The 25125-nt window shown below is 40.9% G+C and overlaps 1 protein-coding gene across 1 annotated transcript in view; it reads right to left on the bottom strand.

The window, feature by feature from the left end:
• crppa (CDP-L-ribitol pyrophosphorylase A) overlaps positions 1-25011 on the bottom strand; it is a 36655-nt gene extending 11644 nt beyond the window's left edge. Inside the window, exons 1-9 of the mRNA XM_014200612.3 lie at positions 24579-25011; positions 23799-24075; positions 22824-22973; positions 13969-14073; positions 13607-13652; positions 12808-12905; positions 9682-9759; positions 9390-9482; positions 6828-6965 (exon numbers count right to left, since the gene is read on the bottom strand). Coding sequence (XP_014056087.1) covers positions 6828-6965; positions 9390-9482; positions 9682-9759; positions 12808-12905; positions 13607-13652; positions 13969-14073; positions 22824-22973; positions 23799-24075; positions 24579-24817 — 1224 coding nt within the window. The 5' untranslated portion in view covers positions 24818-25011. The remainder of the gene's footprint in view (positions 1-6827; positions 6966-9389; positions 9483-9681; positions 9760-12807; positions 12906-13606; positions 13653-13968; positions 14074-22823; positions 22974-23798; positions 24076-24578) is intronic.
• Positions 25012-25125: the final 114 nt, after the last annotated feature.

Genomic DNA, 25125 nt, shown 5'->3' with positions numbered 1-25125 from the left:
CTGTGAGGATTTTCCACAGACCAAAACACACAATACCATGTCACAGTGAGGTCTTGCCCCCAATGTAGACACAAGCACACGTCTGAAAGGTGAACACTTCTCAAAGAAGCCTTAAAAAGGAGCCTGTAAAGCAAAAGTGTAATCCTTCCAGTGCCATCTCTCTCACACAGCATTATAAAGACGTGTTAACTCTATCCGCCAATACTGTGGGTGGTCAATACTGTGGGTGGTCAATACTGTGGGTGGTCAATACTGTGGGTGGTCACAGCGCACAAAGCTAGTGGTAAAGTAAATTCACATATGAATACACTTTGGCATTCTTTGCCTGAGTATATGTTTATAAACTAATTTAGAGAGACCTGGAATGTATTAATCCACTATAAAAGAACATATCCTTTTGTTTGTAATAGTTCCCGTAGTTGGAATGCCGTTTCCCCGATTAGGACTTGACTTAGATGTCCCATCACTGAGAGAACCCATTGCTGGTCATTACATTTAAAAAAAACAATAATAATTTAATCGACCAAATCAAAGCTGAGTAAACAGTGCTTTTGGTATGTCTAAGTCCTCCCTAGCCAAACTCCTGCGGTTGAGTTTCACACATACCAGCACACATCTGGCGCACTCTGGGCACAAAAGATCAAGCTTGATATCCTGCAAGTCTCCTGGGTCCACATCTTCCCAAGGCCCTATGGGCCCTGGTGCACTATATAGAGGAAAGAGTGCCATTTGAGACTCACCCAGGGGGTTTCTTATCTTGGTTTCCACAGGGATCCACCATAACAGTTACAGACATCATTATGAGAAAACAAAAGGGAACTAAATTAGGCTTATGACAGGGGAAAATAGTGTGTGAACGAGCGGCTGCATATTGGAACATAAATCTGATGCTAACCATTAGAAGATCTACAGAAGATTGGCCAAATCTGTCAGCGCTGTCGGATATGTTATTGGAGTGACGGAAAACAGCTTTCACACTGGGGTTGAGTTTTTGCAAGCACTTGATTCACTTTATCTACGGTTCATTCAGCCGTGCACTTTTCCTATGCAGTGCCTGAAATTATACAGTACACTTTTTCCAAACCCTGGTACAAGACAGATTTCAAATCAACAGAGCGAACTAACCACGTGTATTTGAATTACTGTTTTAATTACAGTTGACCTTATTCCTTGCATTCTCACCGTGTCAGTGTGAGTCCTTTTCTAACAAAGATAAAATAGAGCTTACGTTTGTCCTGTTTCACTGCATGTACAAGTAGGTAACCTGCACCAGTGTGAGGTTTGAAATGGAAATCTCCTGAGACACCCTCGTAGAGTGGGGTCACGGCCAGGGTTCAGCCGTTACTCACGGCGACCCTGGAGTGATTAGGGTGTTAAGCAATTAAGTGCCTTGCTCAAGGACAGATTGACAGATTTTCACCTTATCGGATCGAGGACTCAAACTTGCAACCTTTCAGTTACTGGCCCAACGCTCCAACCGCTAGGCTACCTGCCGCCCATATGAAAGTACTCTTGAAGGGTGCGCTACTCAAGGTCTAACACATCTTAGTTAACACAAAAACACGTGGCATCTTAGCCCAGGAGAATTGTTGAGCTGTGGTTGAGAGTGATTGGGAGCGTGCCCAAAACCACAGTGGCGGTGGTCGTCCCTGCTCTCCCATGATCCCGTGACCTCGGTGAGGGTGCACGTCCAGGTAAGACTATGAGAAGGGTGTACAGTTTCACCTGCCTGCCATGCGGATGATGGACCTAAACAGGGAAGAGAATAGACCTATAAAGCCTTCCCTTTTTCTTTCTCTCGCTTTTCTCTTCTTTTCCAGAGGCTAATCTCTTCTCAGGTTTAAGGTATTCCTGGTCTAGGATCTTTGAGGAGAAGGAAACGCGGGGTGGGTAAATATCAGGGCTCTCACTGAGGGGATTAGAGCACCCATATATCACTGTGACAACCCTCTTTTCATGCGGTGACAGTTTGCCAGGACCCTGCGATGGGGGGGGGATCCGGTGACACTTCCTATCGCCGCGGCAGCCATTGATAGGGGATATGATCAGTTTTCACACCGTCAGATCGGTTTACTGCACTAGAGCGTCTCCCAACTCTCACCACCGACAACTTCAGCCAACGGCTTAAATGGTCTGAGTGTTCAGTGTTCACACATCATGGCACACATGTCAGGTGTGCATCTTTGGTTAGGTAGAATAACACCATCGCAACAGGTCTGTGGAGGGGCTTTGATCACAGATCTTTCCACAAAGGCGGCAGTTCATTGCCCGTGACTCCATTTGTTCAGCTTGGGAGAAATCTTTACCTTAGGTAAACATAGGAATGGTTTTGCCACGCTGCGTTCCAGCTGTGGGTGTTGCCTTGAATAACATGAAACTACAGTCATGGTTCCTTTAAGTAGATCAACTTTGGGTCCAAAAATACATTTTCTGAAGGCCAATAAAATTCATCATTTTTATACACTTAAAATGGCACTCATTTATTCATCTTTTAAGCTATAATACTACTAAAATTGCCATTAATATGTGCAAAAGTGTACTTGTGGCAATCCATTCTACTGTAGATAAATATAACTCCAGACATTCAGTTCTCCATTATCCTGTACAGACTTCAGGGTGTGTCTTGTATTCCCCCAGTATGATACATAACAGAAGCATTTCAATTATCTACATTATTGTTCTTCTCTATCCCTACTTACTGTGGTTGAGAACAACCATTCATTTAACACCAAAAGTGAAAACATTTAGGGAGGAAAAAGAGTTGTATGCTGTTAAGCAGGTAATTTTGGGGTCACATTACCTCAGACTACATTATATTTCTCCTTCTCCTCTTCTCTAAGGACAAAGTCAATACTGAGCAAAAACTGAGAATACAACCAATCAGTAATAATCCTGAAACAACAAGAACATTTAGTTTTGGGGAATATGAAGAAATGCAAGGGGCCAACAATAGATCCCTGCGGGACCCCGCATGTAATATCAAAGACAGTCCCCTAATGCAACAAAACATTGTCTCCCAATAAGATATCAGTTAAAACACTCCATTACTGGTCCTGATAAATATACTACATGGCATTCAGGTTGCAGAGTATACCAGTATAGAATGGAGCAATACTGAAAATGTACTCCAATATCACCAGACACCATCAGGTAATTTTGCTTGCAACTTCCTCTTGCTGCAGTAGGGGGATCTACACTACCAGTCAAAAGTTTTAGAACACCTACTCATTCAAGGGTTTTTCTTAATTTTTTACTATTTTATACATTGTAGAATAATAGTGAAGGCATCAAAACTATGAAACAAGCCATATGGAATCATGCATTAAACAAATCAAAATATATTTCATATTTGAGATTCTTCCTTTGCCTTGGTGACAGCTGTGCACACTCTTGGCATTCTCTCAACCAGCTTCATGAGTAGTCACCTGGAATGCATTTTAATTAACAGGTGTGCCTTCTTAAAAGTAAATTTGTGGAATTTCTTTCCTTCTTAATGCATTTGAGCCAATCAATTGTGTTGTGCCAAGGTGGGGGGGGGGGGGGGGGGGGTATACAGAAGATAGCCCTATTTGGTAAAAGACCAATTCCAGCACAAATAAGCAAAGAGAAACGACAGTCCATCATTACTTTAAGACATGAAAGTCAGTCAAATCCTGAAAATGTCAAGAACTTTGAAAGTTTCTTCAAGTGCAGTCGCAAAAACCATCAAGCGCTATGATGAAACTTGCTCTCATGAGGACCACCACAGGAAAGGAAGACCCAGAGTTACCTCTTCTGCAGAGAATAAGTTCATTACAGTTACCAGCCTCAGAAATTGCAGCCCAAATAAATGCTTCGCAGAGTTCAAGTAACAGACACATCTCAACATCAACTGTTCAGAGGAGACTGTGAATCAGGCCTTCGTGGCTGAATTTCTGCAAAGAAACCACTACTAAAAGGACACTAATAATAAGAAGAGACTTGCAATGGACATTAGACCGGTGGAAATTTGTTCTTTGGTCTGGAGTCCAAATTGGAGATTTTTGGTTCCAACCGCCGTGTCTTTGTGAGACGCTGTGTGGGTGAACGGATGATCTCCGCATGTGTATTTCAAACCATAAAGAATGGAGGAGGAGGTGTGATGGTGCTTTTGCTGGTGACACTGTCAGTGATTTATTATGAATTCAAGGCACACTTAACCTGCATGGCTACCACAGCATTCTGCAGCGATACACCATCCCATCTTGTTTGGGCATAGTGGGACTATCATTTGTTTTTCAAAAGGACAATGACCCAACACACCTCCAGTCTGTGTAAGGGCTATTTTACCAAGGAGAGTGATGGAGTGCTGCATCAGATGACCTGGCCTCCACAAATTCCCGACCTCAACTAAATTGGGATGGTTTGGGATGAGTCGGACCGCAGAGTGAAGGAAAAGCAGCCAACAAGTGCTCAGCATATGTGGGAACTCCTTGAACACTGTTGGAAAAGTATTCAAGGTGAAGCTTGTTGAGAGAATGCCAAGAGTGTGCAAAGTTGTCAACAAGGCTAAGGGTGGCTATTTGAAGAATCTGTTTAAAACCTTTTTGGTTACTACATGATTCCATATGTGTTATTTCATAGTTTATGTCTTCACTATTATTCTACAATGTAGAAAATATTAAAAATAAAGAAATACCCTTGAATGAGTAGGTGTTCTAAAACTTTGGACGGTAGTGTATATTATGAGCAAGATAATGTGTTTCATTCCAGTCAGTGAAGGTTTAAAATAACAAATCTCCCCACATTCGATTAGATTCTTGGGTGACATTTCGCCCCGCGTTCTCCACAGTGGAATTATTGCAGCAGTTCCATTAGAATGGCCAAATGTCTTAGCATACGAGGGAATTAAACATGACAAAATCTATACTTACAAATGTCAAAGGGGAAATCAGGCGAGTCTCCGACAATAAGAACGACTGTTTTCAATATGATATTTGAGACTATTTACCAGAGAGTAGGTTTACTGATCCTTATCGAGTTCTTACAACAAGAATCCCACTACATGACTAACTAAAGAATTCCATCTCTAAACAGGGAAATTCGAGAACACCAAAAACAATATTGCAATTTAACATTTCGTTTGGAGAGAAAAACACAACAAAACAATCACTGACTTTCAATTTTTGTTATAATTACAGTGTCAATTACAGTGAGTGCTTGGCTAACATAGTCATAGATCGATACATTTCAATTTGTTTTCACACAATGGTAACCTAAGGTTTGCTCTTTGCACTATGTCATGTACAGTATAGGAACTCTACATGCAATCTTGGTTAGGTTTCCCAGTCACGGAGTTACAATGTCTGATTGAACAGGGCCTTAAGTGCATTTGGGATATTATATTAAATTACAATTCATTTGGGTGATATGAAAATGAAATAACACAGAAGCAATGAGTTTAAGTTGTGGATGTGCATTAACATAGATATATTTCTACATATCTGGAGGCCAGGAGGACTGAAATAGGGAGTATTGGCAACCCTTTTTGACAAGTATGAATAAGCCCATCTGGGAAGAATTATCCTCATTATAACAGAAAACCTATTACAGTGATTTATGCAAGGTCTTAGTCGGTGTTCCACTATCTGATAAGGATAAGCATTTTCTCATAAAACTGGAACAGGAATGACTAATTAAGAACATCACTCTCCATAGGTCAGTGGAAGACTCTGGCATGCTGGGAATCGCGGACCAAAGACTGAAACATCCGATAGCGCAATCAACCTCATATGTGAAGTAGGTGCATCACACGCTTCCCCGTAAAGAATACAGAGCACCTTGTTTTAATTAGATGACACGTTGACGTCAAAGACCGACCGCCACATGTTGTCGACCCTCCAGAAAATGGAAATCCATCTTCACTCTATTACTCAGGTTGAATTCCTCCTAGCTAATGCTGACAAGGCTAAAATCAAAAGAGATGGTTGAAACCTCTCTCGATCTGCCCTGAACAGTGAGGTACTGCCATTGGTTTGTGATGTGCTATTGCTGCCAGGAAATTGAAGCTGTCATTTGTCCAAATAGCTCAATCTATCACAAACACGAAGCTCACTGGCATATATATCAATTGTTGCACAAACAAGATTACAACCATTATATAATTTGTTTTGGGGGGGGGGGGGGGGGGGGGGCTTTCTATTGTGAGAACATCTGGCTTTTCTATATCCTTTCCAGCTATTGCGACCTACTGTTGTGGGTGAGCGCAACATAGTCACTAGCCAGCAGTAATCCAATCGCTTCAGTAACACATATCCCGCCATCTCTAATCCCGTGTTAGGAGTGTTTCACATTCATATAATAATGTAAATGCCGACAGAAACACATTTCAGGTCAACCACATCAACCCTGACAACTCCAGTGAACTTTTGACAGGCCAATGGGGAACCTCAAACACCATCCAGAGCAGAGCCTTCCCATGAGACACAGCTGAGGTATGAATGCGGTAGGGCAAACACTTGAACCAATGTGTGTGTGTGTAAGTGTAACATGGCTTTTTCACACTTGGAGGACGTCTTTATCCTCTGCATGTTTCTTTTATTGAAAACAAAACAGAATATCTGTCTGGATGGAAAGGTCAAAAGGTTATATTCCACCCACGTAAGCATACACGTGCGCACACACACACACCCAACATCTAACACAGACAGAACAATTAGGAGGGAATGCTCTGGAACAAGGACTTACACAGTTCTCATTGTGTTTTGATCGGCTTTTTTGAAACGTGCATTCCAGGGGGACTCTAAATCTATTTGAGCAGGACGTAAGACCAGGCAAATTAAAGAAAACAACAAAACAAGGGGGCATACCTTTGAGTGATGAAGCTGGATGCCATAGACTAAAATATTTCCGAGCTTTGCTCCTGTGGCGAGCTCCATCATGGCCGCCGGCTCTCCTCCCGTCGGCTCGCTGGCGGACGAACCGTCCTCCGACACGTTCAAATAGACCTAGCAGAAGAAGCCCAGCCACACCCAGTCAGACATGCATCTCCTGCCAATAACGAGACTCCCTCACAGAGACTTAGAGAACCATTAAACCTTTGGATCAATTAAAGCACCATTGTTCAAAACACTCGTAAGAAAGACATGCTGCGACTGAACAAGCATGTTTATTTAAGGCCCTCGTTTGGGAGGGATGTTGGAGGAGCGTGTTGTGGTGTTCGGGGTAAACACACGTCGGATAGCACTCTGGGAGGTATTAATGCCTCTGGTTCAGGTGGAAAGGCCTCATGCGGTTTATTTAGATAGATGGGCCCACCTTAAGACAGCATTAACCAGCCCTGATGAGTCCCTTTGTGTGTCATGCATGGGGATGTGAAAGCATCTACACTGCTGCAGCAAAACGTATATTTCTAATTGGGCTGTTGACTGACGCTCGACAGGGTGAATTCCCTCCAATTATGTCTTCATATACAGGGTGTGTGTTGTAAGCTCAATGTCAAATGTGTTCATTAATCTGTTATAAACCTTCTATTATACATCATATGGCTATAAGTCAAGTATTTCTTGAATAAGTAAAGTAAGTCACTTGTCATCTAGCAACATCTGTTTCAATTCAAATCAGTGATATTATTGATTTGTTTTGCTGCTGTAGAAGGTGCCAGTTTGGCTCAAGTCTAGACGAGATCATTACCAGGCACATACTGAATCAATTGCCACGCACTCTATGAAACTCGATTATCTCCCACTCTGATTGCTAGGTCATTGTTTAATGCTACAGACTAAGCCAAGGTTTCCTAAACCTCGGTCCTCAGGGCCCCAAGAGGTGCACGTTTTGTTTTTTTGCCCTAGCACTACACAGCCGATTCAAATAATGAACTAATCATCGACTTTCGATCATTTGAATCAGCTGTTTAGTGTTAGGGTAAAAACCAAAATGTGCACCCCTTGGGACCTCGAGGACCGAGTTTGGGAAACGCTGGACTAAAGCCCTCAAGAAACAACAACATGTGCCATCTAAAGCCACCCAGATATCCTTCACTGTTGATTCTGCGTCCTCGCTTAAGACGGGGAAATTCTGAGATCGCTCGGTGAGCCAACTCTTGTTTTGAATTCAGCCTCCCACCTCGCCAACTCTGTTTGGAATTAAGCCTTCCCGTGATGCTGATGTTTAATGTAGGACATCCTTAAGCTGCCATGAAATCGACTTAGGCCGGGAGTAAATGTATTTTTAATAAAGTGCTGGATGTGGGGGGTCCTAGGGTTCTCTACCTGTGAAAAGGGCATCTGGTCCACAGTAAGAGTTGTGGGGAAAACTCAGCCACAGATGCATTTACTCTGCTGTGGTAGAGAGTGTTGCTCCCACCCTAATGCAGCCTGGAACCTAGCTCCACACCACCGGAAAGGAGCTGTGTGTGTGTGTGTGTGTGTGTGTGTGTGTGTGTGTGTGTGTGTGTGACTTGCATGCACAGAGGTTCACTGAAGACCTAACAAGGCCTTGCAACGCAAATCAAGGCAGGCAGTTTAATCAAGTTATCCTGTATGACATTTGCAATGATTAAAACCGAGTTGTTTTGAAGACGTAAAGACTCGCTTAGAGAAAATGACAGAATGCAACTTCCCCAAGCCCACTGCACCTTTTTCTTCTCACTTTGTTTTGGCAGTTGTGCTGTTGCCGGGGTGAAAAGGTAAAAATCACAAAAAGTAAACAGGACCTTCATAAAGTAAATGTTTATTTTGGGCTCCAATTAGATCAATTTGCAGGGAGGGGGGGGGGGGGGGGTCTACTTGAGCTGTCATGAGTTAATGTTGCTCTGTGGTTGATATTGACATCTGAAACGAGCCAAACGGTAAGTGAAAGGAGTGAAGTGGGGGGGGGGGAGGGGGGGGGGGGGTATAGGGTTTCTAAACAGCAACATAGTTTCGTCGGAGGGACCAGAGGTAGACTGCAAAGTGAACATTTTACAAGCGGAAAAAAGGTTGCCTGGCCATGTAGTACATATACCTTGAGGAAACTAGAGCCTGTCTGGACCAGACGTGTGCTTTAGAAAACACCCAGCACAAGTTCATTCACAGTGTGGGAAACCTGATTGAGACATGATAAATGTCCACTAAGTCCACTAAGCACAGACAACACCCGTATACACAATGTTCTCTGTTAACTCTGCTAACTCACCTTGTTCTGAATGTGTGCGATTGCTACTGGGATACCCAAACATCAGAGCATTCCATGGCCTTCGCAAGCTTACAGTCCATCCTTAAAGCAACACGGCCAACTCACCATAAATCAAAGTGATCAGTAAGGGGCAAAGAGCCCCAAGCATAGAGGACTGAAGACAGTCTAATTTCCAGTACCAGAACGAGTGTTGGTAAGGCAACTCAATTCATATGAGGCTCTATTTACACATGTATCCCCATGTGAACTCAACTCACCCAAATAATGACCACTGGATGCAGGAGTGCTCGGTCTGCCTCCTCCAACGCACCCAGAATTCTTCCAACTTCACAAAAGCAAGAACTGTTGACCTACGGATAAAAATTATTGTCAGAAAAGAGTGGAATATTGTTGAGTTGGCCATCTGAACAGCAAAAAAAATGTCATGTGCATAACCTATTTCCAACATGGTAATAACATAAACATAACATAAATAACAAACAATATTCAGAATGTTGAAACAGGTTTACTTATATTCTGTTTTCCTAAACTCCTGAAGTGTGAACTTACAGAAACTTGAATAAAGTTCCACTCTTTTGACAGAGATTTGGCATTGTCTCCTATCAAGTCTGAGATCACATCCACCTCCTTGAAGAAAGACACAAAGACACATTTTACAGAAATACTACATTAAAATGTGATATAAACCAAATAATGATGTTAGTGAATGCTGTTAAATTCCATTGGAATGCAGGGGAGCTCAACTACAGTCCCAGAGGGATTTCCATGCTGGTATTAATTTCTCCCTGGCACTTAATCAATTAATTTCAGCCAGAAAGTCTCAGTCCACACACACCTGGTTACCCAATAATAAATGGGTCCCTGATTAGAAAGCAAGGACAAAACCAGCATACATTAAGTAGCTCCAGGACTAGAGTTGAACACCATTGATCTTAAGCTAAATTCTCTCCAAGGCTGGATTGCTCATTAGAACAAATGGAAGAGACAGGGAACTACTGCTGGGCTCTCTTTGTCTCTCTGAGCTGGCAGAATGATAAAGCGTACAGAGAAGCCTGGAGACAGAATTGTAGACGAGCCAAGTTAAATTTCATTACACTGTAAATCGAATCAAAATTCAGTGCAGTCCAAAATAATAAAAGCATTTTTGTTCACTGTAATTGTAACCACATTTCAGCTGAGTATCTTTCAACAAATTTAGCCCTTGAATACAAATAGAATGAAGCTGTACGACATGGTACGGTCAGTGTGTCCATTTCATGTCGATCTTTTCTGTTTTCCCAGTAATTCTTCCCTGGTCCTGTCTAACATTTCCTACACAAGAGGAAATAAACACAGAAACAAACATCAACGCTCTGTGTTTGTCACTGACTGGGACTTGTACAATGTTAACCGTTTAGAATAACAATGACAGTTGGAAATCTAAATGGTTACGGGAAACATGTGGAGGGTTATTTGGTCCAGAAAGATAAGTTGCTTGTGGGTTCTGAGGGAAAACCATCAGTCAGAAATGTAGATTTGCAAGATTACATTTTCTGACATGATTTAAACAAGGTTAGTTGGGCATGAAATTCTGGTATGGGATGTTTGTTCAAGAGACAGGAGGTCAAGGACCAACTACAGGACACACCAGAGAGTCCGTGACCGAGGCAGAAATCAAGTTCCAGGCTGCCAGAGGAAAAAAAGAGAACTGCCCCAAACTATGAGTTTCAATTCAGAAAGTGGTAAGATGTTACCACATTGTTTCCTAGTAAAATCATATAAATACCAAGTCCCAGCTTAAAATAAGGTGTTACCTATTACTTTTTCAAGCTATGAGTTGCTTGTTTGAAATGCTGAGAAACTCAGACCAAGAGAAAGGATAGACATGATTTGAATATAGTGCTCAGAGTGTAGTTCAGTGAGCTTTGTCCCGGCCTAGCCCTAGCTTTTCCTCTATCTGGCTGTGTCCATGACTAAATATCTAGTAGGTCAAGGTTAATATTTTGGAAAAAGGAGTGATGTAATTCATGTGTTCCAAGACTGTATTTAATCTTGAGTGAATATGAAATACTAAGCTAAGCTGAAAATGTTAGAGATAAGGAGGGGATGGAGGTGTTCTCCCTTCATCAGATCCTCCCTTCCTATCATGACGTTAATGTCTATTAGTTTGGGCTCCGACAAAAATTGACTCGGAGCCTATTTTTTTTTTTTAAAGATGCAGACGTTTCAGTTGCAGCTCTAATGTAATGTCAGAATTATGTTTTAGTGGTTAAATTCCAATTCCTTTGTCTCAGGAGACTGAAATAAACGTGGCACTAATAGGTTTACTTATTAATCAAAAGAATAATGAATAAAAGCTGTTTACTTGAATAACGTCTGGGAATGTCTGTTAAAGGACAAGTGATCTGGGGTTATTGAGACAAATACTTCTATAAACCTACAACAAACTAAAAAAGTACTTGACCAACATCGTGTACAGAACAAGAAATAAAAGCACTAATGAGAACATTGTTTATAATATATTACATATCAATACAATTTTATGTATATTTTGTATCTTCCACTATGATTATGGCATCACATCCATATTCATCCTGCTAGGAGAATCCCCTAATCATATTCTCCCCACAATAACACACACACGCTGCAAAATCCTCCACCTGCACACACACTACACTGTGTGCTCGCCTCCAAGCTCCAGCTCAGCTCAGGCTCTACCTCCCTTATCCCCTGTATTAGATTCATTAAATGGCACTGATCACAAAGCTAATTCCGCCTCCTCCATTTTCTCTCCTTTCATCTCGTTCGAACCCCTGGGAAGGATGTATCTGGTCCCAGACACGCGTGCACCACAACACGACCCCACTGGCCACCCGAGTACAGGGAACAGTGGTTCCAATCAAAGCCAAAGCCTTAGGTTCCTAGGATCCCATACAGTACATCCCAGGGGTCTGCCTAGCACCACGGCAGCTAGATCCGCTGCCTGTTTGACACGTACCACCTGATGAAGAGCTTGGCACTGCTTCACAGGAGGATGAGCTGTCGGTGCTTTCCCTGCATCACCAAAACATTTCACCCGCCGTGCACTTCCCCCCTCTGTTATCAACTACTGAGGGAGGATGTATACACACTTTCCGATATACGCAGGAAGGAAGAGACTCTCGGCGGCAATGTGGGGACGGTATGGTGGGAGGCCTGTCTGTTTTAAAACAAATGAGAATGGAGAAGTGCAATGTGGTGGGGACGATATGGCAACCTGTGACCCCTTCACCGTGACTGAGAATGAATGGGAGACATGTCATACAGGGACAGTATGAGGAAACAGGGAGCCATTCAACATGACGGGCGAAGGGTGGTAGTGAGGAGTCATCGCTGAACACTCAATTAATCAGATCATTCCCATGGCATGAACTACATGACTGCCATCTGCTTTCCGTCATGCCGGGGAGGTGGAGAGGCAAAGGGGGGGGGATGGAGGGAGGAGGGTGTGGAAGCCTTCAGACAAGCTCCATTATAGGTCTAACAGCAGATGGCAAGTCTAACCAGGGCCCACCCAAGCGGAGCTCACATGGTCTGGGAGAGGGGGGGGGGGGGGGTTGTTGGAGGGGTGGAAGAAACATCAATGTGATGATCGAATGTAAAATCTCACAAACATTGTAATTGTAATCATAATCATCATCATAATCATCACCATACCATGTCCAAAGCGCTCATGCTCCTCTGCAGAGCGTTGGCCAGCTCTGTAGCCTGTGCAGAGCCACCTGTGACAACACAGGCCGACTGGGAGAGAGTCTCTGAAAAAGAAAGTGTACTTTGACCACTTTTGCTGCAAATCTCCATTACTTAGCAATGATAATAATCTTTAAACATTGTGAGAATTCATTTAAAATCACCACCACTCGGGATTCAACTTGATTTACGTGGGGAAGTGATGTGCCAAAGACACACACACACGAAGATGTATTCTTGCATATGCTCCCAACACACACTAACAAAGAATTCATTCACACACAAAGCTCTCGTGGTATAATTACTATGCTCAATATGTCATAATCCAGTTGGTCGGCCCAGGTGCATACAGAGGTAAAGAGTAGGACTGATGACTTTATGAATGTTTCCCTGACTGTGTAGAGACCATGATGGCTCTACCCTGCCCTGACTTGTATGGATGGCGTTCACATCACAGACTGCAAACACCCTCCCTTACTTTCTGACAAACCTAAACAAGACTTCATAGAATATCTTCCTGGGAGAACAATAAAAGACTATTCTATTTCTCGTCGACATCACTCTATTCCATTCTAAACTGGCATTGTCTCACACAGGAGAAAAAAAACCACCTTTACATCACTTTTGTTGTATAGAAAATAGTGCTAACGAACATTAGGTCTATAAAGTACGTGGTTTTTCTGTCGGAGGCAAACAACGATCGTGTAAGTATTGCACATAACAGTATAAGCTGTGTATAAAAATATATACAGATACAGTCACATACCTTTGACAATGGACTCTGCTGCAGCCAGATCTCGTTTGTAGGTCACCTACAGGACAAATAAACTTAGTTTAACAACATGTTAGCATCACACCTGCTCTAAAAAGCATTGTTCATTTTTGTGAAAATATATTTAGATTCATAGGCCTCCATTACTGGCTTACTTCAACGCTATCAAAACCATAAAAACCCTTTGCTTTCAGTCATCATATCAAATAGTATTAAATACAATACACAATGTATGAATTCAAATCTGTACTTGTCCCTGTATAACAAACTAGTAGTAAGCATACAATTAGAGCTAAGACAATAGCCTAATTTAAAGGCATTGTCCCAGACTGAGTTAGTGTCCCAGGCTGGCTCACCTTCCACAGGGTTGGCGGGCCCTCGATGAGCTTGGCGTTGGTGCCACAGTACTGCAGAGCCAGATGAAGGCACTCGGTGCCAAACTCAAAGTCCGACTCGCTGCACTATGAGGACAGGACACAAGAGACGTGGGATTGTTGACGACGCGTAAACTGAGTTAGCTCCCATTTCATAAACAGAGTTGAGCAAGTCTTCTGGGGACAAACAAAGGATAGGTCACAAACTCACATCAACCATAGTTACATCTAAACAGATATTTCACCTAGTTGGCTCTAACCAGCGACCTTTCGGTTATTGGCCCAACGCTCTTAACCACTAGGCTACCTGCCACCCCAAATCAGAGGAGAGTTGAGTTCATAAACACCTTGGCCCAGTGCAGTGAGAACACATTGGAATCAGATTGCCATTGCTGTAGATCGCATTGCATTGAACATTTGATATAAGCAATGAGCTCATGCCTTTTAAGATACTTTGATTTAGCCTTTGTTGTCCACCACAGTAACTCATGCTACCTGAGATAATATGCGGGCAATATTTTATCAGGGTTATAAAAGAGAGGGCCTTTTTCTCAGGACCCTGAAACTGAAGGAGAAATTACAGGAGAAATATAACTGCGTCCTGTGGTAATTGAACCTGTAGCGTTTTCTCCCGGTACAAAAGGCGTGCACTGGGGACAGGATAGTGTGTCTCCCCTTTGTCTTTTCAGCCCAGAGTTCTGCCAGACTCAATGCATGTCAAACTACAAATGTGAGGCTCACGTAGATTTGGGGGGAATATGTCCTACAGTGCTAACTTGACAGACACCTTACACTTTCCCAACTTTGATGGACACAAGTGGAGAGGGGGTGGGGCACTCCCCATCGCGCCAGAGCCTCTCGTTTTCACAAATACACTTACATCACTACAAATTTGTCTTCATTTTCGGTGAAATGCTACTTGACACTCTGCTTCTCTTGCATAGTGAATGTGCTCTCATTTTCAGAGAGTCAAATCCAAAACCAACAGGGCTCCCTGGTAATCTGAAATTCATATGCGCCAGGAACCAAAATAACTGCAGACAAATGGGGCTCCAATTGGACCCATACTTCGGCTTTTAGTCAAGGCTTCCTACGTCCTTCAAAACACTGGTATCTGCATCACCATCTAAATCGAGCCAAAGTTCAAATCGCAGAGCTCTGAAGTATCTGGGCTGTTTGAAAAATAAATATGGTGAATTTTTGCAGTGACGGATTTGTGATAGACAGAAAATGTTACAACGTAAAAGTTATAAGCCTACGTTTTAAGATAAGAACCCACACATTTATGGTTTTGGTCAAAGGGCTGATTCCTCACAAATCTAGAAGAACCAAAAAAAGTATTGGGAGGATTTTCACAACATTTAATCCATAGAAGGGTCCTTTGGAGGAAGGATTGTTGAGATTTGAATCTTAAAGCACAATTGAGAAATAATGAATTGAAGTGTGACATAATGAACATGTGACATTATGGCCTCACCCAGGCATAATGTTTCATCTGTAGGTGCTACAAAGAAAAATGAGTTTCATATGAAACTTTACCACTGGTTCTGTAATACGAGTAATAATTTGATTTGAATAATGATTTTCTTACATTAATGTATGAATATTTAAAAATAGAATATAGAGAATATATAATTTTTGATTTGACAAATGTTTCAATATATTGTTGAACATAATATACTCTACAGGCATATCAAAGTTCCAAAGTGGGATCTCTGCTAGTTTTAATGTTATGGACAATTTTATACAGAGAAATTGTCATAGTAGGCAAATGTAACCAATCACAGCCCTCCTTTTACTTGTATCATTGCACATCCTGCAAATCACCAGCAGAGGGCAACTGTTCTGAATCGATTTTCACATTTACTGTTTGTAATGCTTACAAATTGGATCATAACTCGAACAGTAGAAAAGATCCCACTCTGGATCTTTGAAATGCCCGTAGAGTATATTATGTTAAAAAAATATAATGAAAAATGTAGCAAACCAAAACATTTTCAGTGTTGGGGGTAATGCGTTACAAAAGTATTGCATTACACTAATGCATTATTTGTATCAGTAATGGAGTAATATAACAAGTTACTGTGTTAAAATGTTGTAATACCATTAGTTACTTTTTCAAGTAACGCATCCAATACTGGCAAATTGGGCCACCTTGATTGGCAAAGTGGGACACTTAATTATTTATTGTAAAGAAGGACAATTGAGAGAGTAAATAATATATACATGAGTAAATAATATATATTTGTGATAAACATCAATTATTCATACAAATTAAATGTATTAAAACACTCTTTAGGTATTTTTGTGGAACATTAATAATCTACACAAAATACTCTGCAATGTCAAAGTGGAAGAAATATTTTAACATTTGTAAAAGAAAATATGAAAAATAAAACACTGATATATCTTGATTAGATAAGTATTCAACACCCTGAGTCAACACGTTAGAATCCCCTTTGGCATTGATTACAGCTGTGAGTCTTTCTGCCTAAGTCTCTAAGAGCTTTCAACAGCTGGGTTGTTCAACATTTTGCCCATTATTCTTATCAAAATTCTTCGAGCTCTGTCAAATTGGTTGATGATCATTGCTAGACAACCATTTTCAAGTCGTGCCATATATTTTCAAGCAGATTTAAATCAAAACTGTAACTTGGCCACTCAGGAACATTTACTGTCTTCTTGGTAAGCAACTCCAGAGTAGATTTGGCCTTGTGTTTTAGGTTATTATGCTGCTGAAAGGTGAATTTATCTCCCAGTGTCTGGTGGAAAGCATACTGAACCAGGTTTTCCTCCAGGATTTTGCCTGTGCTGAGATACATTCCGTTTCTTTTTTTAACCTGAAAAACTCCTGTCCTTAAAGATTACAAGCATACCAATAACATGATGCAGCCACCACTATGCTTGAAAATATGGAAAAGTGGTACTCAGTGATGTGTTGTATTTGCCCCAAACATAACACTTTATATTTCAGCACAAAAAGTGATTTGCTTTGGCACATTTTTTGCCGTTTTACTTTAGCACCTTGTTGCAAACAGGATGCATGTTTTGGAATATTTTTTTTATTCTGTAGAGGATTCCTCGTTTTCACTCTGTCAATTAGGTTAGTATTGTGAATTAACTACAATTATTATTATTTTATTTTTTATGTATTTAACTGACTTGCCTAGTTAAATAAAAGGTTAAGAACAAATTCTTATTTACGATGACACCCTACCAAAAAGCAAAAGGCCTCCCGTGGGGACAGTGGCTGGGATAAAACAAAAATATATACATAGGACAAAACACACATTACGACAAGAGAGACACCACAACACTACATAAAGAGAGACCTAAGACAACATAGCATGGCAGCAACACATGACAACACAGCATGGTAGCAACAGCACATGACAACATGGTAGCAACACAACATGGTAGGAAGACAAAACAGGGTACAAACATTGTAGGGTACAGACAACAGCACAAAGGCAAGAGGGTAGAGACAACAATACATCACGCAAAGCAGCCACAACTGTCAGTAACAGTGTCCATGATTGAGTCTTTGAATGAAGAATGTTGTTGATCCATCCTCAGTTCTCTCCTATAACAGCCATTAAACTCTAACTGTTTTAAAGTCATCATTGACCTCATGTTGAAATCCCAGAGTGATTTCCTTCCTCTCCAGCAACTGAGCTAGGAAGGATGCCTGTATCTGTGTAGTGACTGGGTGTATTGATACACCATCCAAGGTGTAATTAATAACTTCACCATGCTCAAAGGGATATTCAATGTCTGCTTTTTTTTCTTTAATAGGTGCCCTTCTTTGCGAGGCATTGGAAAACCTCTGTGGTCTTTGTGGTTGAATCTGTGTTTGAAATTCACTGCTCGACTGAGGGACCTTAAAGAAAATTGTATGTGTGGGGTACAGAGATGAGGTAGTCATTCAAAAATCATGTTAAACACTATTATTGCATACAAGTCCATTTATTATGCACATTTTTACTTAGGCTTGCCATAACAAAGGGGTTGAATACTTATTGACAAGACATTTCAGCTTTTTATTTTCTACTTATTTGTAAACATTTCAAAAAACATAATTCCACTTTGACATTGAGGTATTGTGTCTAGGCCAGTGACCAAAAAAATCTAAATGTAATCAATTTTAAATTCAGGCTGTAACACAACAAAATTTGAAAAAGGTCAATGGGTGTGAACAATTTCTGAAGGCACTACCTGTATGGTTATGAGTATAGATAGCTAGGGTTTTTAATGTTGGTGAGGTCATATATTTCCAAGTAAAATGAAGCTATGCTAGCTTTCTCTAGCAAGCTAGCCAACAGCAGATTTAAGGAAAGTTAAATGGAACATTTTAAACTATTTAGAAAATGGATTTCTGTTAAGGAAACATGCATTTCATAATCCCCCCAAAATGTATTTTTCCATTAAAATGACCTAGGGGAGTGTCAGTTCGAAAGTAACATGGTCTCCCAGTTTGACAGTAGGCAATTGGCAGCAGCATACCACCCTGAAATACCACTGCTGGCTTGCCTCTGATGCTAAGCAGGGTCGGTCCATGGATGGGAGACCAGATTATTCTGGATGCGGTGTTGGAAGGCCAGTATAAGGCACTCTTTACACTAGTCTAAAAATATTCCAATGCCCCAGGTTGGTGATTGGGGACATTGCCCTGTATAGGGTGCTGTCTTTTGGATGAGGCATTAAAACAGGTGTCCTGACTCTCTGTGATCACTAAAGATCCCATGGCTCTCATCGTTAAGAGTAGGGGTGTTAACCCCGGCGTCCTGGCTACATTCCCAAACTGGACGTCATCATGGCCACCTAATCATCCTCAGCTTCCAATTGGCTCATTCATCCCCTGTAACTATTCCCCAGGTTGTTGCTGTAAATGAGAATGTGTTCTCAGTCACTTTACCAGGTAAAATAAGTGTTGTAAAAATAATGGAACACTATCAACATTTTAACAAGGTGAGTACTGTAGTACAAAAACCACTTAGTCATTTTCAATTACATCCCATTACAAAATATATTGTAAAGAGAGACTGAATATCCTTTCTTCCTTTTTTTATAACATTATCTACCTCATAACACTGTCATTTATTTACCATTATGCCTCTGTTATTACACAGGATGCCACACCCACAATGATGATGTCATACCCTTTGAACCTATTGTTTATTATTACATACAGTTGAAGTCGGACGTATACATACATTTAGGTTGGAGTCATTAAAACTCATTTTTCCAACCACTCCACACATTTCTTGTTAACAAACTATAGTTTTGGCAAGTCGGTTAGGACATCTCATTTGTGCATGACAAGTAATTTTTCAAACAATTGTTTACAGACAGATTTATTTCACTTAATCACAATTCCAGTGTAGCAGAACTTTACATACACGAAGTTGACTGTGCCTTTAAACAGCTTGGAAAATTCCAGAAAATTATGTCATGGCTTTAGAAGCTTCTGATAGGCTAATTTACATAATTTGAGTCAAATGGAGGTGTACCTGTGGATGTATTTCAAGGCCCACCTTCAAACTCAGTGCTCCTTTGCTTGACATCATGGGAAAATCAAAAGAAATCAGCCAAGACCTCAGAAAAAAAATTGTAGACCTCCACAAGTCTGGTTCATCCTAGGGAGCAATTTCCAAACTCCTGAAGGTACCACGTTCATCTGTACAAACAATAGTACGCTAGTATAAACACCATGGGACCACGCAGCAGTCATACTGCTCAGGAAGGATACGCGGTCGGTCTCCTAGAGATGAACGTACTTTGGTGCGAAAAGTGCAAATCAATCCCAGAACAACAACAAAGGACCTTGTGAAGATGCTGGAGGAAACAGGTACAAAAGTATCTATATACACAGTAAAACGAGCCCTATATCGACATAACCTGAAAGGCCGCTCAGCATGGAAGAAACCACTGGTCCAAAACCACCATAAAAAAGCCAGACTACGGTTTGCAACTGCACATGGGGACAAAGATCGTACTTTTTTGAGAAATGTCCTCTGGTCTGATGAAACAGAAATAGAACTGTTTGGCCATAATGTCCATCGTTATGTTTGGAGGAAAAAGGGGGAGGCTTGCAGGCCGAAGAACACCATCCCAATCGTGAAGCATGGGGGTGGTATAATCATGTTGTGGGGGTGCTTTGCTGCAGGATGGACAGGTGCACTTCACAAAATAGATGGCATCATGAAGAATTAAAATTATGTGGATATATTGAAGCAACATCTCAAGACATCAGTCAGGAAGTTAAAGCTTGGTCGCAAATGGGTCTTCCAAATGGACAATGACCCCAAGCATACTTCCAAAGTTGTGGCAAAATGGCTTAAGGACAACAAAGTTAAGGTATTGGAGTGGCCATCACAAAACCTGACCTCAATCCCATAGAACATTTGTGGGCAGAACTGAAAAAGTGTGTGCGAGCAAGGAGACCTACAAACCTGACTCAGTTACACCAGCTCTGTCAGGAGGAATGGGCCAAAATTCACCCAACTTATTGTGTGAAGCTTGTGGAAGGCTACCCGAAACGTTTGACCCAAGTTAAACAATTTAAAGGCAATGCTACCAAATACCAATTGAGTGTATGTAAACTTCTGACCCACTGGGAATGTGATGAAAGATATAAAAGCTGAAATAAATCATTCTCTCTAATATTATTCTGACATTTCCCATTCTTAAAATAATGTGGTGATCCTAACTGACCTAAAACAGGGAATTTTTACTAGGATTAAATGTCAGGAATTGTGAAAAAAACTGAGTTTAAATGTATTTGGCTAAGGTGTATGTAAACTTCCGACTTCAACTGTACTTCCTCACTAACACACAGGTATTGATTGTTGATTAAGATATCTATTAGAAAGCTTAAAAAAGTCACTTTTCTCTGTGTCCCATTTAACCAATACTCACTTTATATGGAATGGTTCCACAAAAATGCGTGAAAGAGACATTTATACTCATTATGATAAAACATAAATATAAAACATTAATATTTAATATGTTCTAACACAATTTCCATATAAACAATCGTCGGAAAAGTGTATTTTATCACAACGAAATGATGTCTTGATAAATCTAACACATCAAAGGAATATTGGCCATAAACATTCTGGCAGCTTTACAAAAAGATACAGTACATAGCCTACATATTAAAGACATTAAATACAGGCTATCAAGTCACAACAAGGCCGACTTCAAATGCCGACCTCAAAGTTCAAATAACCCCGCAACTGACCGCAGTGCGAATGCAAACTATGTCAGGTCAATCCTACACATAATAATGCATTGAATTAAAAGGCATATAATCAAAGGGATTACTTATCATCAAGGACCTACAGTATTTAAGTCTAACGAAATCGACCAAACAACGGCAAAAAGTACCAAAGGAAAATCTACACCTTCGCTCATCTGATAGGCCTATAGTGGAGTTTCGTGCTGAATGGACAGCATTAAAAAAAGCCAAATAACGAGTAATAAGTAACAGATTGCTTTTCCAAGTAACGTATCGAAACACTGTCCATGTTTATATTTTTAAATATTCATGAATTATTGTAAGAAAATTGTTATTGAAATCAAAATACTACTCATAGTACAGAGCAAGCTGTAAAGCTTCATTTAACACCGATGTTTTGTAGAACGTTCAGGTGAATCACTATGGAATCTTAAAGGAGGCCTGGGTAAGGCCAACATTTCAAGTATTCCAACTTCAATTAATTATTTTGGAATTATGCTTGAAAATAAAAATGTCAAATATATGGTCAACAAACCTTCCTCCAAAGGACCCTTCTATGATTAAATGTTGTGAAAAAACATGTGTTCTAGTTTTTGTGAGATATCACCCAAAGGTGAAATGATTTCCCTTACTTTTTCGCAAGTATTCTGGGACGTTCAAATCATCTCACATGTTAATTAAAAAAATATTAAAAATCACAGACTGTTAGACCTGTAGTAACCACGTTACTTCAATGTTATTTTTACGTTACCTTTACCAAAGCCAAGAGGTATTTTTCTTTTGTTCGACAGAGTGATATGCTGCAGTGCCAGAGTATATTAATGTGTCATTTCTTTCCCAGACATAATCACACCGTAGTGAAAATGATGGCACCCACACCACAAACTCTTCAGCTTGAAACCCTGCAGGTTCCAGCACATCTGGTGAACAATGGACGACTGTAAAGACTGAGTGTGATGTATGAGAATCATAAAGTCTTTTGTCATCTAGTCGCATTGCTGGGGTTTATTATTTCTCAAGCATAAATCTCTCTCCAACGGTCATTTTATGTGATTCGAGGGACCTTTTAAAAGCAATTATTTGACATTGAGAGGGAACATTCAAAACCTGCAGGACATGACTAGTGATCGATTTGGAAAAAGGTTTTGCAGACATCCAAGGTTCTCAATTTCCCTGACCAGTGGTGAAGACAACTTCACAAAAACATTATGTAAACATGAGAACTAACCACTGTACAAGGCTAGGTTTGGACTTTGTTTCAAGATGCATCCTTGTTGGCATATTTCTATTTAAGAAAATCATTCAATAGTTTGTTGTTTTATCAGTCACATCCCTAATTCAAATGTGCACGGTAAACATAGTCATTTTTAGCCAGGTCAAACAGACTGACCGGTGCACTCACGTTCTGTTTAATTGAAACAGATTGTGAGTTATCGCGAGATCAGGCTGGGTTCACGGGGGTATGTTTTTATCTTTTTACATAGCCCCTAAACCAGGCAACCAGTTTTTATTAACCAGGCAACCAGTTTTTATAAACTAGACCTTGGGTAGACTACAAGTGATGTTTTGTGTACAAGAACTGCCTAGAAGTACCTACCCTCTGATAAGCCTGGTAGATGACATCATAGATGAACCCCTGGGGCATCTCACTGGCTCTGTACTTGGTTCTCTCCAGAGAATGGTCCAGGTAGCCCTCCAATGTGGTAGCAATCACTGTGGAAACCAGAGGTCGGATAGCCCCAGCAGCCTGCAAAATAATACATGGAACGGAATGTCATTCTTCCTTACTCTTTATGGAAATACACACATCAATCCAAAAATGTAACAAATAGTTCTGATCATATTGTGTCTTGAGGCTTACCACACTTGCTCTAACCATGGCTGGATAACAACAATAAATCCCAGCTAAACAACAGCTTGTGCACACAATGCTTTTCCTGTATAATTGGAAGTTCTTCATAAGCAACATTCCTGAGATCGTACTTTCATGTGACCATGACATGATTGAGGATGAAAATCCCCATTGTGCCAAGAACAAGTACAGTCAATGAGATAAGGTGGGGGAGGGGGGGGGGCAAAAGGACTAGTAAATGGAATGAAAGCAAACACGTGTTATGTGTTACACATGTTATTAAAATCAAAATGAATCTCATGCTCTTCGGAGGAGACTGATATTTTATCATGATCGGGGATACTGGCAAGTTAATGAAGACCAGACTGCTGGCTTTGAGAGTTAGTTACACACACACACACACACACACACACACACACACACACACACACACACACACACACACACACACGTCAGCCCCAATGTCAAAAAGCTCCTGCTCACACTTTTCACTTTTGTGACCAGCCTTCAACAATATCATGTCACAGCTAGTAAAATATAAATCACCATCAAAACATATCAATGTCTTCCTTAGCCACTAATATCAGCCAATGTGGTTTTAATTTGTCCTGGCTTACAGTAGGTATACATGGCTACAGTTGAGAGCAATGAATCGCTCCATCTGAGCTCCACTGACCGTGTTGCGTTGGAAGAGATCGAGGACTTTGAATATGTACAAACCCCTTGTTCTTTGGCAGCCATTGTTATCTTGAGGAGGAAGTCCTCTTCCACAAAGGGCCGCACTGCATCATGGATGATGACCACCTTTGGTTTAACGCGGGCCGTACCATCCTCTCCCTCACTGAGGGCCCGGACCCCATTGAATATAGATCTGTGGCGAGTAGATCCGCCATGTACCACTAGGACATTTCTGTGGTGGAAGCGATGGATAATGTCCATCATCAAATCTAAGCTCTCCTTGGCAACCACCACGACAATGCTTTGGATCCATGGCACTCTGTCAAAGAAACAGTGTGTATAGTCGTAAGTCAACACATTTCGCACTGTGGTTAGAACATATTCTTGTTGAGTATATTTGTTTCATTACTTGTGTCATGACTTGTGATATTACCATGCATAACACATTTGGGTGCAATTATTTGCATTCATTATTTCAACAGAATTCCACTGAAATGGTCAGTATGAAACAAAAATACCTCGTAGTATCAAGAACAAGTAGGCTATTTTGGACGTTGTTGGAAGTTGTAGAAAGAGTCAAAAGTGTAACGTGTGACCTGATGGATTCAGTAAAGATCTATTAAATGGGGTAATGAGACATTACAAAACCTTACATTTATTCAACGATAACATAAAAGAGCGTAAAACCCCAATGAAATGGTTTGTTTACATGTGGCTACTGTCTTGCGCAGTGACAAGATTAAGGGGCAGGGCCATAAAACTACAGTATTCCAAACGGGACATACGTTTTTGCATGCAAACACTCGACACTTCAGGTGTTACCTCTCGAAAGTTTGAATTGTGTAGCTTATCAGAGGTCTGTTGAGAAACGTGCAGAACTGTTTGGGTGTCAGTAGCCCCGTTCTTTCTCCACTGCCACCGGCTGGAAGAACCACAGCTACCGGGAAATCCACGCTGCAAAGTCCCGCCATGTGCTTGTCCAACCGGGCTTCGCATGCTGAGAAATGTCCTGGTTCAACAGGCCTGTCCATGTCGCCCGTTTCCTCTTGCAATTGAGTCATTTGAAGTTAAAACGGACTAACAGTGATGTCACGAATACGTCCTATCGGTATCCCCATATACAGTTTCATTCATTCCTTTATGGGCGGAGTCGCGTAGACCAGCGATTGATTCGATTTGTATCCTGCTACATTGTATCCTGCTACATTGCGCTTGCGCACTGTCAAGGAAGCCCCATACCAGCTATACGTCACTAATGTCATCTGTGGGGTCTTTGCTGATGTCTCAAGATTTCAATATCACCTATCAACTATGTATTTGTGGTTATTTATGACAATTTTTCTTATCCTGTATGCTTTCATGCCTTTTT

Source organism: Salmo salar, chromosome 05, assembly GCF_965601325.2.
Source record: "Salmo salar chromosome 05, fSalSal1, whole genome shotgun sequence".
NCBI classification, from domain to species: domain Eukaryota; kingdom Metazoa; phylum Chordata; class Actinopteri; order Salmoniformes; family Salmonidae; genus Salmo; species Salmo salar.
This window is presented reverse-complemented; position numbering and strand designations above follow the sequence as displayed.